The 15,095-nt window shown below is 48.1% G+C and overlaps 1 protein-coding gene across 1 annotated transcript in view; it reads right to left on the bottom strand.

The window, feature by feature from the left end:
- The window catches only part of map3k2 (mitogen-activated protein kinase kinase kinase 2), a 71,525-nt gene that overhangs the window by 44,441 nt on the left and 11,989 nt on the right, over positions 1-15,095 (bottom strand). The window contains exons 2-5 of the mRNA XM_078403243.1: positions 8,544-8,617; positions 6,654-6,763; positions 5,244-5,284; positions 775-874 (exon numbers count right to left, since the gene is read on the bottom strand). Of these exons, the coding sequence (XP_078259369.1) occupies positions 775-874; positions 5,244-5,284; positions 6,654-6,763; positions 8,544-8,547 (255 nt within the window). The 5' untranslated portion in view covers positions 8,548-8,617. The remainder of the gene's footprint in view (positions 1-774; positions 875-5,243; positions 5,285-6,653; positions 6,764-8,543; positions 8,618-15,095) is intronic.

Raw genomic sequence — 15,095 nt, 5'->3', positions numbered from 1 at the left:
TTTTACTGAAGTCAATTACCCTACAAACCTGCACGTCTTTGGAGTGTGGGAGGAAACTGAAGCTCCCGGTGAAACACTATGCAGTCACAGGGAGAACGTACAAACTCCGTATAGACAGCATCCGTAGTCAGGATTGAACCCTGGTCTCTGGCGCTGTAAGGCAGCAACTCTACCGCTGCGCCACCCTGCCATCTATTGTCAATCGTCATCAAATACCACTCAGGAGTGACACTGATCAAATGTTAAACAAGTCACAGAGTGCTGGAGTAACTCAGCGGGTCAGCCAGCATCTCTTGAGAACATGGATAGGTGACGTTTCGGATAAGAAACCAATCAGTCTGAAGAAGAGTTCTGACCTGAAACGTCACCGATCCATGTTCTCCGCAGATGCTGCCTGACCCGCTGAGTTGCTACAGCACTCTGTGAAACGTCACTTATCCATGTTCTGACCAGAAATTACTCCTCATCTTCCTAAAGGTACGTGCTTTTATGCTGAAGCTATGCCCTCTGGTCCTAGACTCTTCCACTAGTGGAAACATCGTCTCCACATCCACTCTATCCAGGTCTTTCACTATTCGACGTTTCAATGAGGTCCCCCCTCATCCTTCTCTAAGAAGGGCCTTGACCCAAAACGTCACCCATTCCTTTTCTCCAGAGATGCTGCCTTTCCCGCCGAGTTACTCCAGTATTTTCTGTCAAGACCCCCGCGAGTACAGGCCCAGAGCCATCAAACGTGTAGGCAACCATCGGGGGAAGGGGAGAAAGTGGTTGTACCTCGTTATTGGTGTAGTGCAGACCCATGGGTTGACCAAAGGCAACCTTGGCTTTAGCTGCAATGTCTTCCAGCAGGACTGGTCGCGGAAACTGCAGGATTCTGAAACAAAAGCAAGGAGGTTTAAGTTTACATTTCATTATTGCCTCGTGTGCCGAGTTACACTGAACCACCCTACTAACAACTAGAGTGTGGTCCCATCAGGCAAGTGGTACAGAAGAGCGTGAAAACGCACACCTCCAGATTCAGGGACTGTTTCTTCTCAGCTGTTACCCGGCAACTGAACTGTGTTTTTACTCTTCCGTCCTCTTACTGTTATCAGGCAACTGAACCGTCCTCCACGGCATGGTGGCGCAGCGGTAGAGTTGCTGCCTTACAGCGAATGCAGCGCCGGAGACTCGGGTTCAATCCTGACTACGGGCGCCATCTGTACGGAGTTTGTACGTTCTCCCCGTGACCTGCATGGGTTTTCTCCAAGATCTTCGGTTTCCTCCCACACTCCAACGACGTACAGGTATGTAGGTTAATTGTCTGGGTAAATGTAAAAATTGTCCCTAGTGTGTGTAGGATGGTGTTAATGTGCGGGGATCGCTGGGCGGCGCGGACTCGGTGGGCCAAAGGGCCTGTTTCTGCGCTGTATCTCTAAATCTAAATCTAACTACATAGTGGTCCTGAATAGTGGCCTTATTAGCGGAAGTGGCGGCGCCTAACAGCAGCGGCTCGCTAGCAGTCTGTTCGTTTTTTTGTCCTTTTTTTTTTGTTGTGTGTCGGTGTTGGGATGGTTTTTGTATTTTTTTTGGTTGTGTATGTGTGGGGGGGGGGTTGGTGGTGTGGGTGGGGGGTGGCGGGGGGGGGGGGGGGGGGGGGGGGAACTTTTCTCTTCCTCACGGCGCGGGGTGCAGCTCGGCTGCGGGGCCTAACATCGCCCGGTGCGGCTCGGCTGCGGGACTTTACATCGCCCGGTGCGGCTCGGCTGCGGGACTTTACATCGCTGGTGCGGCTCGACCACGGGACTTTACATCGCCCGGTGCGGCTCGGCTGCGGAACTTAACATCACCCGGTGCGGCTCGGCTGCGGGACTTTACATCGCTGGTGCGGCTCGACCACGGGACTTTACATCGCTGGTGCGGCTCGACCACGGGACTTTACATCGCTGGTGCGGCTCGACCACGGGACTTTACATCGCTGGTGCGACTCGACCACGGGACTTAGCTGCACAAGGCTTGGTCGCGGGGCCTTTCATCGCCCGGCTCGTCCGCGAGACGTTTCAGCGCCCGGTGCGATTCGGCCGGGGGGACTTCCATCCCCTTGCGGGGACTGTGCGGGTCGGTCGGGGACGAGCTGTCTGTCCGTGGGCGTGGGGAAGAGAGTGGAAATTTTGTTGCCTCCATCACAGTGAGGGGGTGTTTGGAGTCACTGTGATGGACGTTTGTGTTGGGGCTATGTGTTGGGGCTTTTTTTTCTATGACTGCTATGTAGTTTCGTTCGGTACTTCGGTACCGAACGACAAATAAAGCTCTGTTATACTGTTATACTGTTATATACTGTTATACTTATCTACCTCATCGGACTATCTTTAATCGGACTTTATCTTGCACTAAACCTTATTCCTTATATCCTGTATCTGCACACTGTGAACGGCTCGATTGTAATCATGTATAGTCTTTTCATTGACTGGTTAGCACGCAACAAAGAGCTTTCCACTGTACCCCGGTACACAAGACAATAAACTAAACTAGAGTTAATTAAACATTGTTTTGCATGCTCTCCAACCAAATCAATCCAGTGTTTTATTATAAGAAAACACCTGCAGATGCTGGTACAAATCGAAGGTATTTATTCACAAAATGCTGGAGTAACTCAGCAGGTCAGGCAGCATCTCGGGAGAGAAGGAATGGGTGACGTTTTGGGTCGAGACCCTTCTTCAGACTGATGTCAGGGGGGCGGGACAAAGGAAGGATATAGGTGGAGACAGGAAGATGGAGGGAGATCTGGGAAGGAGGAGGGGAAGAGAGGGACAGAGGAACTATCTAAATTTGGAGAAGTCGATGTTCATACCACTAGGCTGCAAACTGCCCAGGCGAAATATGAGGTGCTGTTCCTCCAATTTCCAGTGGGCCTCACTATGGCACTGGAGGAGGCCCATGACAGAAAGGTCAGACTGGGAATGGGAGGGGGAGTTGAAGTGCTCGGTCACCGGGAGATCAGTTTGGTCAATGCGGACCGAGCGCAGGTGTGACCAAGCGATCGCCGAGCCTGCGCTTGGTCACACGCTCTCCATCTCCTCGATAACTTCCGGTTCCCAGGCCCCCACTCCCTCATCTTTACCATGGATGTCCAGTCACTCTACACTTCCATCCCCCACAAGGATGGTCTCGAAGCCCTCCGTTTCTTCCTCGACCGTAGAACCAGCCAATCCCCATCTACCAACACTCTCCTCCGCCTAGCAGAGCTGGTTGTTACCCTTAACAACTTCTCCTTTGACTCCTCCCACTTCCTCCAAACCAGAGGCGTAGCTATGGGCACTCGCATGGGCCCTAGCTACGCCTGCCTCTTTGTCGGGTACGTCGAACAATTCCTGTTCCGGGCGTACACCGGCCCCATCCCCGAACTCTAACTCCGCTACATCGACGACTGCATTGGTGCTACCTCTTGTACCCATGCAGAACTCACTGACTTCATACACTTCACTTCCAATTTCCATCCTGCCCATAAATATACCTGTACTATCTCCGACATCTCCCTCCCGTTTCTGGACCTCACCATCTCCATCACAGGACAGTGACAGACATTTACTATAAACCCACTGACTCGCACAGCTATCTGAACTACACTTCTTCCCACCCGGTCCCCTGCAAAAAGTCTATCCCCTACTCCCAATTCCTCCGTCTACGCCGCATCTGCGCCCGGGATGAGGTGTTTCACACTAGGGCGTCAGAGATGTCCTCATTCTTCAGGAAACGGGGCTTCCCCTCTTCCATTATAGATGAGGCTCTCACTAGGGTCTCTTCTACATCCCGCAGTTCCCCTCTTGCTCCCCCTCCCCCCACTCGCAACAAGGACAGAATCCCCCTCGTTCTCACCTTCCACCCCACCAGCCAGCGGATCCAACAAATCATCCGCCAACATTTCCGTCACCTACAACGGGACCCCACCACTGGCCATATCTTCCCATCCCCTCCCCTCTCTGCGTTCCGCAGAGACCGTTCCCTCCGTAACTCCCTGGTCCACTCGTCCCTTCCTACCCAAACCACCCCAACCCCGGGCACTTTCCCCTGCAACCGCACAAGATGCAACACCTGTCCCTTTACCTCCCCCCTCAGTCTTTCCAGGTGAGACAGCGGTTCACCTGCACCTCCTCCAACCTCATCTATTGCATCCGCTGCTCTAGATGTCAACTTATTTACATCGGCGAAACCTGCTGAGTCACTCCAGCATTTTGTGAATAAATACCAGTGTTTTATTGTTACATGTACCAAAATGGAACAATAAAATTCATACACGCAACAGCAGAACAACAGGTTTGTAAACAGAGAACTCAACAAACTCAACTCAGAAAGCAAATGGCATGTTGGCCTTCATCGTGAGAGGATTTGAGTTTCGGAGCAAGGAGGTCCTACCGCAGTTGTACAGGGCCGTGGTGAGACCGCACCTGGAGTATTGTGTGCAGTTTTGGTCTCTTAATTTGAGGAAAGACATTATTGCTATTGAGGGAGTGCAGCATAGGTTCACCAGGCTAATTCCTGGGGTGGCAGAATTGACATATGATGAAAGAATGGGTCGACTGGGCTTGTATTCACTGGAATTTAGAAGGATGAGAGATCTTATAGAAACATATAAAATTCTAAAGGATTGGTTAGGCCAGATGCAGAAAAAATGTTCCCCATGTTGGGGGAGTCCAGAACCAGGGGTTACAGTGTAAAAATAAGGGGTAGGCCATTTAGGACTGAGATGAGGAAAAAAAGTTTTCACCGAGAGAGTTGTGAATCTGAGGAATTCTCTGCCACAGAGGGCAGTGGAGGCCAATTCACTGGATGTGTTCAAGAGAGAGTTAGTTTTAGCTTAGGGCTAAAAGAATCAATGGATATGGGGAAAAAACAATTACGGGGTACTGATTTTGGATGATCAACCATGATCATCGAAGGGCCAAATGGTCTACTCCTGCACCATTTTACTATGTTTCTAAAAGATATATAAACAAAAAAAGTGAAAACCCACGTGGCCACAGAGAGAATGTACAAACTCCGTACAGACAGCACCCTTAGTCACGTTCGAACCAGGGAATCTGGCGCTGTGAGGCAGCAGCAACACTACCACTGCGCCACCGGGCCGCTCAACTGAAATGACAGAGGTATGTATGGGTGATGGTTTGTTCTCCGTGTATTGGGAACGTTCCAGGCACGATTGCAAGATAACGTTGGCCGGTTCATTATAATTACTATTAGTACAAGAATGAGACATGGTACCTCACCTCTTCTCCCCACGAAACTCAAACTTGACTCGAACATCATTCTGGAATTGAAGTACAGAAGACAAATCAAACGAGTGTCAGAAGTGAAGGAATTAAAAATAATGAAAAAGGAAAATTCCAACTTTGGACCAATTACTTTTTTTTATAATCATTATTCATTCTATTACTCAATTACACAATTTTAAACACCTCTATAGGAACACCCGATTTTAAACTATGAGATCGCCTGATTTTGAACACCTCTCTAAGATCACCTGATTTTACAGATCTGTATAAGATTTCATGATTTTATAGTTCTGTATCACCCGATTAAAAGCCTCTACAAGATCGCCTGATTTTATACACTTCTCTCAGATCACCCGATTTTAAACACCTCTATGAGATCACCCGATTCTATACGATCGCCTGATTTTATACACCTCCATAAGTTCGCCTGATTTTATACTCTTCTATAAAATCACCCAATTTTAAACACCTCTACATTGCCTGATTTTATGCACCTATTGTGGGTTTTCTCTGAGCGTGGGTTTTCTCCGAGATCTTCGGTTTCCTCCCACACTCCAAAGACGTGCAGGTTTTTTAGGTTAATTGGCTTGGTAAATGTAAAAATTGTCCCTAGTGTGTGTAGGATGGTGTTAATCGTTGGTGGTGCAGACCCGTTGGGCCGAAGGGCCTGTTTCTGCGCTGTGTCTCTAAACTAAACTGAATTATGTAAGATCACTCAATTTTAAACCTCTATATACTTCTATACCTCTCTGTACACTGCAAGGGCCAGGAAGAGAGCGGGCAAGATCATCTCTGACTCCTCTCACCCTGGCCACAAACTCTTTGAAGCACTTCCCTCTGGAAGGCGACTCCAGACTGTCAAAGCAGCCACAGCCAGACATAAAAACAGCTTTTTTTCCCGCGAGTAGTAGCTCTACTCAATAACCAAAAGTCTGTAGCCTCTTTTTGCTCTGGTTTATTTCATTCACATGTTTAAACTGTAATGTTTTATTCTTAATGTTTTAATGTGTTATGCTTTATTCTTAATTGTATGTTCATGTTGTTACTTGCGAGCGGAGCACCAAGGCACATTCCTTGTATGTGTACATACTTGGCCAATAAACTTATTTAATTCAATTCAATAAGATCACCTAATTTTGTATACCTCTAGAGAAGATCACCTGATTTGATTCACCTCAATAAGAGCCACCTAACTGAGGAGGAAAGGTCTACTCTGTACACTGTAGTGACTTTGCAATTACTTATGCTCTCTAGTTTTGGAATATTGCACATGTTGAAACATGAGGATGACTGAAGAGCTAATAGCTCCAGGCTTGTCAGAGAGAGCGGGAAACACTGTGAACAGATATTCTGCAGGCACACACAAAGCCAGCCCGTGACACCCGAGCGATGCCGCACACGTACCTGATTACTGGACGCTGTCTTGGGTTTCGCTGTCTCGTGCAAGAGAGGCCGACTAGCCATGTGGAGCACAGCCAGATCCTGCATGATGGAGTGTAGAGCCTCCTGCTCATCTGTAAAAAACAAACCGCGCTTCAGGTCCCACAGTACGGAAACAGGCCCCTGGGGGGGGGGGGGGGGGGAGGGAGAAGAGGTTGCTGCACCAATGCAGGAGAATTTTGGGCCCAACGGGTCTACTTGGACTAGTATCCCTCTAAACGTTTCTTATCCATGTATCTGTCCAAGTGTCATTTAAATGTTGTTATTGTACCTGCCTCAACTACCTCCTCTGGCAGCTCGTTCGATATACGCTGATGAGCCAAAACATTATGACCACCGGCCTAATAAGCATAACCTTCGTTGCCCTCGCGCATTGATGAGCCTTGGGCGCCCAACACCCTGTTTGTCGCCGGTTTGTGGTTTGTCCCTCCTCGGACCACTGTTGGTAGGTACTCACCACTGCTGACCGGGAGCACCCCACAAGCTTTGCCGTTTCAGAGATGCTCTGACCCAGTCGTCTGGCCATAACAATTTGGCCCTTGTCAAAGTCGCTCAGGTCTTTACGCCTGCCCACTTCCCCCGCATCCAACACATCAACTTCAAGAACTGACTGTTCACTTGCTGCCTAATATATCCCACCCCTTGACAGGTGCCATTGTAACAAGATCATCAATGTTATTCACTTCACCTGTCAGTGGTCATAATGTTTTGGCTGATCAGTGTATACCACCACTGAGTGAAAAAGTTGTCTCTCAAGTTGGTCATGAGTCATAGTCACACAGCGTGGAGACAGGCCCTTCAGCCCAACTCACCACCACCAGCCAACATGCCCCATCTACACTAGTCCCACCTGCCTGCATTTGGCCCATATCCCTCTAAACCTGTCCTATCCACATACCTGTCCAAATGTTTCTTAAACGTTGCCATTAAATCTTTCCCATCTTGCCTTAAACTTATAAGTTAATTCATGACAGGAGCAGAATTAGGCCATTCGGCCCATCAAGTCTACACTGCCATTCAATCATAGCTGAGTATGTCCTCGTTCTTGATTCTCTTATTCTTGAAAAAAGACTATTCCCTCGATCTATTCCCCTCTTCATTTTATACACCACTATAAGATCACCCCTCAGCCTCCTGCGCTCCGAGGAATAAAGTCCTAGCCTGTTCACCCTCTCCCTCGAATCCTGGAAACATGCTCATAAATCTGCTCTGCAACCTTTCCAGCTTAATGACATCCTCCCGCTGTTCAGTTTAGTTTATTGTTACGTGTACAGCGGTGAAGGTACAGTGAAAAGCTTCTGTTGCGTGTTACAACGTCACCCATTCCTTCTATCCAGAGATGCTGCCTGTCCCACTGAGTTACTCCAGCACTTTGTCAGCAGAACATGAGTATACAGTATAGATACATGATAAGATTTTTTTTTTTTTAAAGCAGGGTCACCAACACTGAGCACGGTACTCCAAGTACCGTAGCGGTCACGGTGGTGCAGCGGTAGAGTTGCTGCCTCACAGCGCTTGCAGCGCCAGAGGCCCGGGTTCTATCTGTCTGTACTACGGGCACAGTCCGTACGGAGTTTGCACGTTCTCCCCATGACCTGCGTGGGTTTTCTCCGAGATCTTTAGTTTCCTCCCACACTCCAAAGACGTACAGGTTTGTAGGTTAATTGGCTTGGTAAATGTAAAAATTGTCCCTAGTGGGTGTAGGATGATGTTAATGTGCGGGGATCGCTGGTCGGCCCGGACCCGGTGGGCCGAAGGGCCTGTTTCCGCGCTGTATCTCTAATCTAAACTACAACTTGCTAAAAAAACGGCCATGTTTGTTGAGAAATGAACAGGATCAGACACTCTACTCACCCATACTGGCAGCAAGCTGGCCAGATGAACCTCTAACGGACCGGCAATCCTCCCATCAATACACTGGGGTTTACCTAAAACATAAAATGAATTCAAGAATGTCAAAACAATGAACGCTCTGGCATCACCACCACAGGCCCATCACACCATCTAGGACAACACAGTGGCGCAGCGGTAGAGCTGCTGCCTTACAGCACCAGAGACCCAGGTTCTCGTAAACCTCCTCTGGACCCTCTCCAGAGCCAGCACATCGTTCCTCAGATCTGGTGCCCAAAAGTTTCGTTTAGTTTAGTTTAGAGATACAGCGCGGAAACAGGCCCTTCGGCCCACCAGGTCCGCGCCGCCCAGCGATCCCCGCACATTAACACTATACTACAAACACTAGGGACAATTTTTACATTTATCCAGTCAGTTAACCTACAAACCTGCACGTCTTTGGAGTGTGGGAGGAAACCGAAGATCTCGGAGAAAACCCACGCAGGTCACGGGGAGAACGTACAAACTCCGTACAGACAGCGCCCGTAGTCGGGATGGAACTCGGGTCTCCGGCGCTACATTCGCTGCACCACCGTGCCGCTTGCCGCATGGGGGTTTTCTCCGGGTGCTCCGGTTCCCACCCACACTCCAAAGACGTGCAGGTTTGTAGGTTAATTGGTTTCTGTAAAATTATGGAACTGTTTCTGGGGTGTAGGGGTGATCGCTGGTCGGCGAGGACTCGGTGGGCCTATTTCCACATTGTATCTCTAAATGAACTACAGTAAAGTAATTGATTTTACACATCACTCCTGTAGCTATTTACTGAAGTTACTTCCATTTCACCGGGGGACAAAACCCAAAGGTCCCCACTCATCATCGTGCGGCTTGGTTCCCACTTGCTCATCCACTCCCGGCACACTAGGGACAATTTACAGAGGGCCCATTAACCTACAAACCCGCAAGTCTTTGGATGTGGAGAAATGTTCCCAATGTTGGGGGAGTCCAGAACCAGGGGCCACAGTCTAAGAATAAAGGGGAGGCCATTTAAAACCGAGGTGAGAAGAAACTTTTTCACCCAGAGAGTTGTGAATTTGTGGAATTCTCTGCCACAGAGGGCAGTGGAGGCCAATTCACTGGATGGATTTAAGAGAGAGTTAGATAGAGCTCTAGGGGCTAGTGGAATCAAGGGATATGGGGAGAAGGCAGGCACAGGTTACTGATTGTGGATGATCAGCCGTGATCACAATGAATGGCGGTGCTGGCTCGAAGGTCCAAATGGCCTCCTCCTGCACCTATTTTCTGTGTTTCTGTGGAACAGGAGCACCCGAAGAAAACCCACGCGGACACGGGGAGAGCGTGCAAACTCCACACAGGGACAGCAGGCATAGTCAGCATCGAGCCCGGGTCCCTGGCACTGTGAGGCAGCGGCTCTACCTGCTGCGCCACTGTGTCGTCCAAATGTAATCTAGTAAACACAATCTGACGTATGGTGCTTGAGATTTAATTTACCAAAAAGACCTGGATAAATAATTAAAAGAGAGGGACTTGCAGGGCTGTGGGGAAAGGTGAGACGATTGCCATTAATTGTAGTCCAGTTTAGTTTAGTTTATTGTCACGTGTACAGACCAAGCAGTCACTAAACTCCAGGACCAAATGGTCTCCAGTTGTTCAGATGTAAACCTAGGCAACACTTCAAAACGATTTCAGCTCCCAAATGCCAAAAGTATCCTCCAGCCCAGCATTTTTCAGTATGCTTGCTTAGTTCTGGTTATGTTACACTTCCAAAACATTCTTCTCTTCAACATCTACCCTTCAGCAACCAAACTTTCCTTTGTATAACCTCTGGACAACTGTTACCACCTCTCCCTGGCCACTAACCTCCTCACGCCTTCAGCTGGTCTTTGAAATAAAAAACACTCAGCAGGTCAGGCAGCATCCGTGGAAAGAGAGATGTCGGATCAAGGAATTGCAGAGGCTGGGTTTTTTTTTTAAACACCCAAATGTGCTGGAGTAATTCAGCAGGTCAGGCAGCATCACTAGAGAACATTGGTAGGTGACGTTTTGGGTCAGGCCCTTTGTCAAACTCAGATCCTTCTGAAGAAGGATTACGACCTGAAACGTCACCTATCCATGTTCTCCACAGATGCTGCCTGACCCGCTGAGTTACTCCAGCACTTTGTGTCTTTTTTTCGAGAAAGAGCAAAGTTGACATTTCATGGTGAAGATCCTTCACTGGAACTGTGAGGATATTTTTTGCAAATGCTTTCTTATCCTGTTTAAGGTTTCCTATTTACTTTAGACTTTAGAAATACAGGCCCTTCAGTCCACTGAGTCTGTGATGATGCAGTGATTACCCCGTACATTAGCACTATCCTACACACTACGGACAATGTTTACAAATTAAACATACTGATTAACCTACAAACGTACTTCTTTTGGAGTGTGGGAGGAAACCGGAGCAGCTGGAGAAAACCCATGTGGTCACAGGGAGAATGTACAAACTCCATACAGACAGCACCCCAGGTCTGGATCAAACCTGCATCTCTGGCGTTGTGAGGCAGCAGCAATACCGCTGGGCCACTGTGCTGCCCTAGGTTGCAATATTGGATGAAGGAACACCATTCACAGAGTCATAGAGTGATACACCGTGTAAATAGCCCCTTCGGCCCAACTTGCCATACCGGCCAACATGTCCCAGCTGCACCAGTCCCACCTTCCCGTGTTTGGTCCCTATCCCTCCAAACCCGTCTTATCCATGTACCTGTCTCACTGTTTCTTAAATGTTGGGATAGTCCCAGCCTCAACTACCTCCTCTGGCAGCTCGTTCCATACACCCACCACCCTCTGTGTGAAAAACGTACCCTTCTGATTCTGATTAAATCTTTCCCCCTTCACCTTAAACCCACGTCCTCTGGTCCTCGATTCGCCTGCTATGAGCAAGAGACTCTGTGCTTCATTGGCAATTACACATCACACTGACAAAGACATTCAAATGGCTCAAAACAGAATAAAAAATTCTGACCACCGACCTTTGTGTGAAAAAGGTATGCCTCAGATTCAAAGTCAAAGCAGCCACAGCCAGACATAAAAACAGCTTTATTCCACGAGTAGTAGTTCTACTCAATAACCAAAGCCTGTAGTGTCTTTTTTGTTCTGGTTTATTTTCAACCACATGTTTAGACAGTAATGTTGTATCCTTATTGTTTTGATGTGGTTATTCTTTATTCTTAATTGTTAACTGTATGTTTGTGTTGTCATTTGTGAGCGGAGCACCAAGGCACATTCCTTGTATACATAGAAACATAGAAAATAGGTGCAGGAGTAGGCCATTCGGCCCTTCGAGCCCGCACAGCCATTCAATATGATCATGGTTGATCATCCAACTCAGTATCCTCTACCTGCCTTCTCTCCATACCCCCTGATCCCTTTAGCCACAAGGGCCACATCTAACTCCCTCTTAAATATAGCCAATGAACTGGCCTCAACTACCTTCTGTGGCAGAGAATTCCACAGATTCACCACTCTCTGTGTGAAAAAAAACGTTCTCATCTCGGTCCTAAAAGACTTCCCCCTTATCCTTAAACTGTGACCCCTTGTTCTGGACTTCCCCAACATCGGGAACAATCTTCCTGCATCTAGCCTGTCCAACCCCCTAAGAATTTTGTAAGTTTCTATAAGATCCCCCCTCAATCTTCTAAATTCCAGCGAGTACAAGCCGAGTCTATCCAGTCTTTCTTCATATGAAAGTCCTGCCATCCCAAGAATCAATCTGGTGAACCTTCTCTGTACTCCCTCTATGGCAAGAATGTCTTTCCTCAGATTAGTTGAACAGGTACTTCGGATCTGTCTTCACTAAGGAAGACACAAACAATCTCCCAGATGTACTAGTGGACAGAGGATCTAGGGGGGTAGAGGAACTGAAATAAATTTTCATTAGGCGAGAAATAGAATTGGGTAGACTAATGGGACTGAAGGATGATAAATCCCCTGGGCCTGATGGTCTGCATCCCAGGGTCCTCAGTGAGGTGGCTCTAGAAATAGTGGACGCATTGGTGATCATTTTCCAATGTTCAATAGATTCAGGAGCAGTTCCTGTGGATTGGAGGATAGCTAATGTTATCCAACTTTTCAAGAAAGGAGCGAGAGAGAAAACGGGGAATTACAGACCAGTTAGCCTGACTTCGGTGCTGGAGTCAATTATCAAAGAGGTAATAACGGTGCATTGGATAGCAGTAAAAGGATAAAGTCCAAGTTGGCATGGATTTATGAAAGGGAAATCATGCTTGACTAATATTCTGGAATTTTTTGAGGACGTGACGTAAAATGGATGAAGGGGAGCCAGTGGATGTGGTGTATCTAGACTTTCAGAAAGCCTTTGATAAGGTCCCACACGGGAGATTGGTGACTAAAATTAGAGAACATGGTATTGGGGGTAGGGTGTTGACATGGATAGAAAATTGGTTGGCAGACAGGAAGCAAAGAGTAGGAGTAAACGGGTCCTTTTCAGAATGGCAGGCAGTGGCGAGTGGAGTGCCGCAAGGCTCGGTGTTGGGGCCACAACTGTTTACCATATATATTAATGATTTGGAAGAGGGAATTAGAAGCAACACTAGCAAGTTTGCGGATGACACAAAGCTGGGTGGCAGTGTAAACTGTGAAGAGGATGTTAGGAGGTTGCAGGGTGACCTGGACAAGTTGAGTGAGTGGGCAGATGCGTAGCAGATGCAGTATAATATAGATAAATGTGAGGTTATCCACTTTGGCGGCAGAAACAAGGAGGCAGATTATTATCTCAATAGAGTTAGGTTAGGTAAGGGGGAGGTGCAGCGAGACCTGTGTGTCCTTGTACACCAATCACTGAAAGTTGGCGTGCAGGTACAGCAGGCAGTGAAGAAAGCTAATGGAATGTTGGCCTTCATAACAAGAGGATTTCAGTACAGGAGTAAAGAGGTTCTCCTGCAGTTGTATAGGGCCCTGGTAAGCCCACATCTGGAGTAGTGTGTACAGTTTTGGTCTCCGAATTTGAGGAAGGACATCCTTGTAATTGAGGCAGTGCAGCATAGGTTCACGAGATTGATCCCTGGGATGGCGGGGCTGACATATGAGGAAAGATTGAAAAGACTAGGCTTGTACTCACTGGAGTTTAGAAGGATGAGAGGGGATCTTATAGAAACATATAAAATTATAAAAAGACTGGACAAGCTAGATGCAGGAAAAATTTTCCCAATGTTGGGCGAGTCCAGAACCAGGAGCCACAGTCTTAGAATAAAGGGGAGGTCATTTAAAACTGAGGTGAGAAAAAACTTTTTCACCCAGAGAGTTGTACATTTGTGGAAATCTCTGCCACAGAGGGCAGTGGAGGCCAAATCACTGGATGGATTTGAGAGAGAGTTAGATAGAGCTCTAGGGGCCAGCGGCATCAAGGGATATGGGGAGAAGGCAGGTATGGGTTACTGATTGTAGATGATCAGCCATGATCACAATGAATGGCGGTGCTGGCTCGAAGGGCCAAATGGCCTCCTCCTGCACCTGTTGTCTATGTTTCTATGTATACAGAGCTCCCAGCGCACCTGCCTTCCCTACAAATGCTGATAGTTGCAAACTATTCACCAAGAAACCTACATTGTGGCCGTACAGTGGCACAGGTGGTAGAGGTACTGCCTCACAGCACCAGGGACCCCAGCCCGATCCTGAACACAGCAGCCACCTGTGTGGAGTTTGCACGTTTTCCCTGTGACTGCGTGGGTTTTCTCCAGGTACTGCGGATTCCTCCCACATCCCAAAGACATGCAGGTTTGCAGGTTACATAAAATAACTTCAAGTGCTGGAGTAACTCAGCGGGTCATCTCTGGAGAACATGGATAGGTGACGTTTCACAGAGTGCTGGAGTAACTCAGCGGGTCAGGCAGCATCTGTGGGGAACATGGATAGGTGACTTTTCACAGAGTGCTGGAGTAACTCAGCGGGTCAGGCAGCTTCTGTGGGGAACATGGATAGGTGACGTTTCACAGAGTACTGGAGTAACTCAGCGGGTCAGGCAGCATCTGTGGGGAACATGGATAGGTGACGTTTCACAGAGTGCTGGAGTAACTCAGCGGGTCAGGCAGCATCTCTGGAGAACATGGACAGGTGACGTTTCCAATCGGCTCCCTTTGGCTGCTGTAAATTGCTCCTTCAGCAAGTGTAGGGAGTGGATGAGAGAGTGGGATAACAGAACTAGTGTGAAACATAGAAAATAGGTCTCAGTCTCCCATCTCAGTCCTAAATGGCCTACCCCTTATTCTTAAACTGTGACCCCTGGTTCGGGACTCCCCCAACATTGGGAACATTTTTCCTGCCTCTTCCCTGTCCAATCCTGTAAGAATTCTATATGTTTCTATGAGATCCCCTCTCATCCTTCGCATCCAGCGAATACAAGCCCAGTAGACCCATTCTTTCATCATACATCAGTGCCGCCATCCCAGGAATTAACCTGGTGAACCTACGCTGAACTCCCTCAATAGCAATAATGTCCTTCCACAAATTAGGAGACCAACATTGCACACAATACTCCAGGTGCGGTCTCACCAGGGCCCT

Source organism: Rhinoraja longicauda, chromosome 8 (genome assembly GCF_053455715.1).
Source record: "Rhinoraja longicauda isolate Sanriku21f chromosome 8, sRhiLon1.1, whole genome shotgun sequence".
NCBI lineage: Eukaryota > Metazoa > Chordata > Chondrichthyes > Rajiformes > Arhynchobatidae > Rhinoraja > Rhinoraja longicauda.
This window is presented reverse-complemented; position numbering and strand designations above follow the sequence as displayed.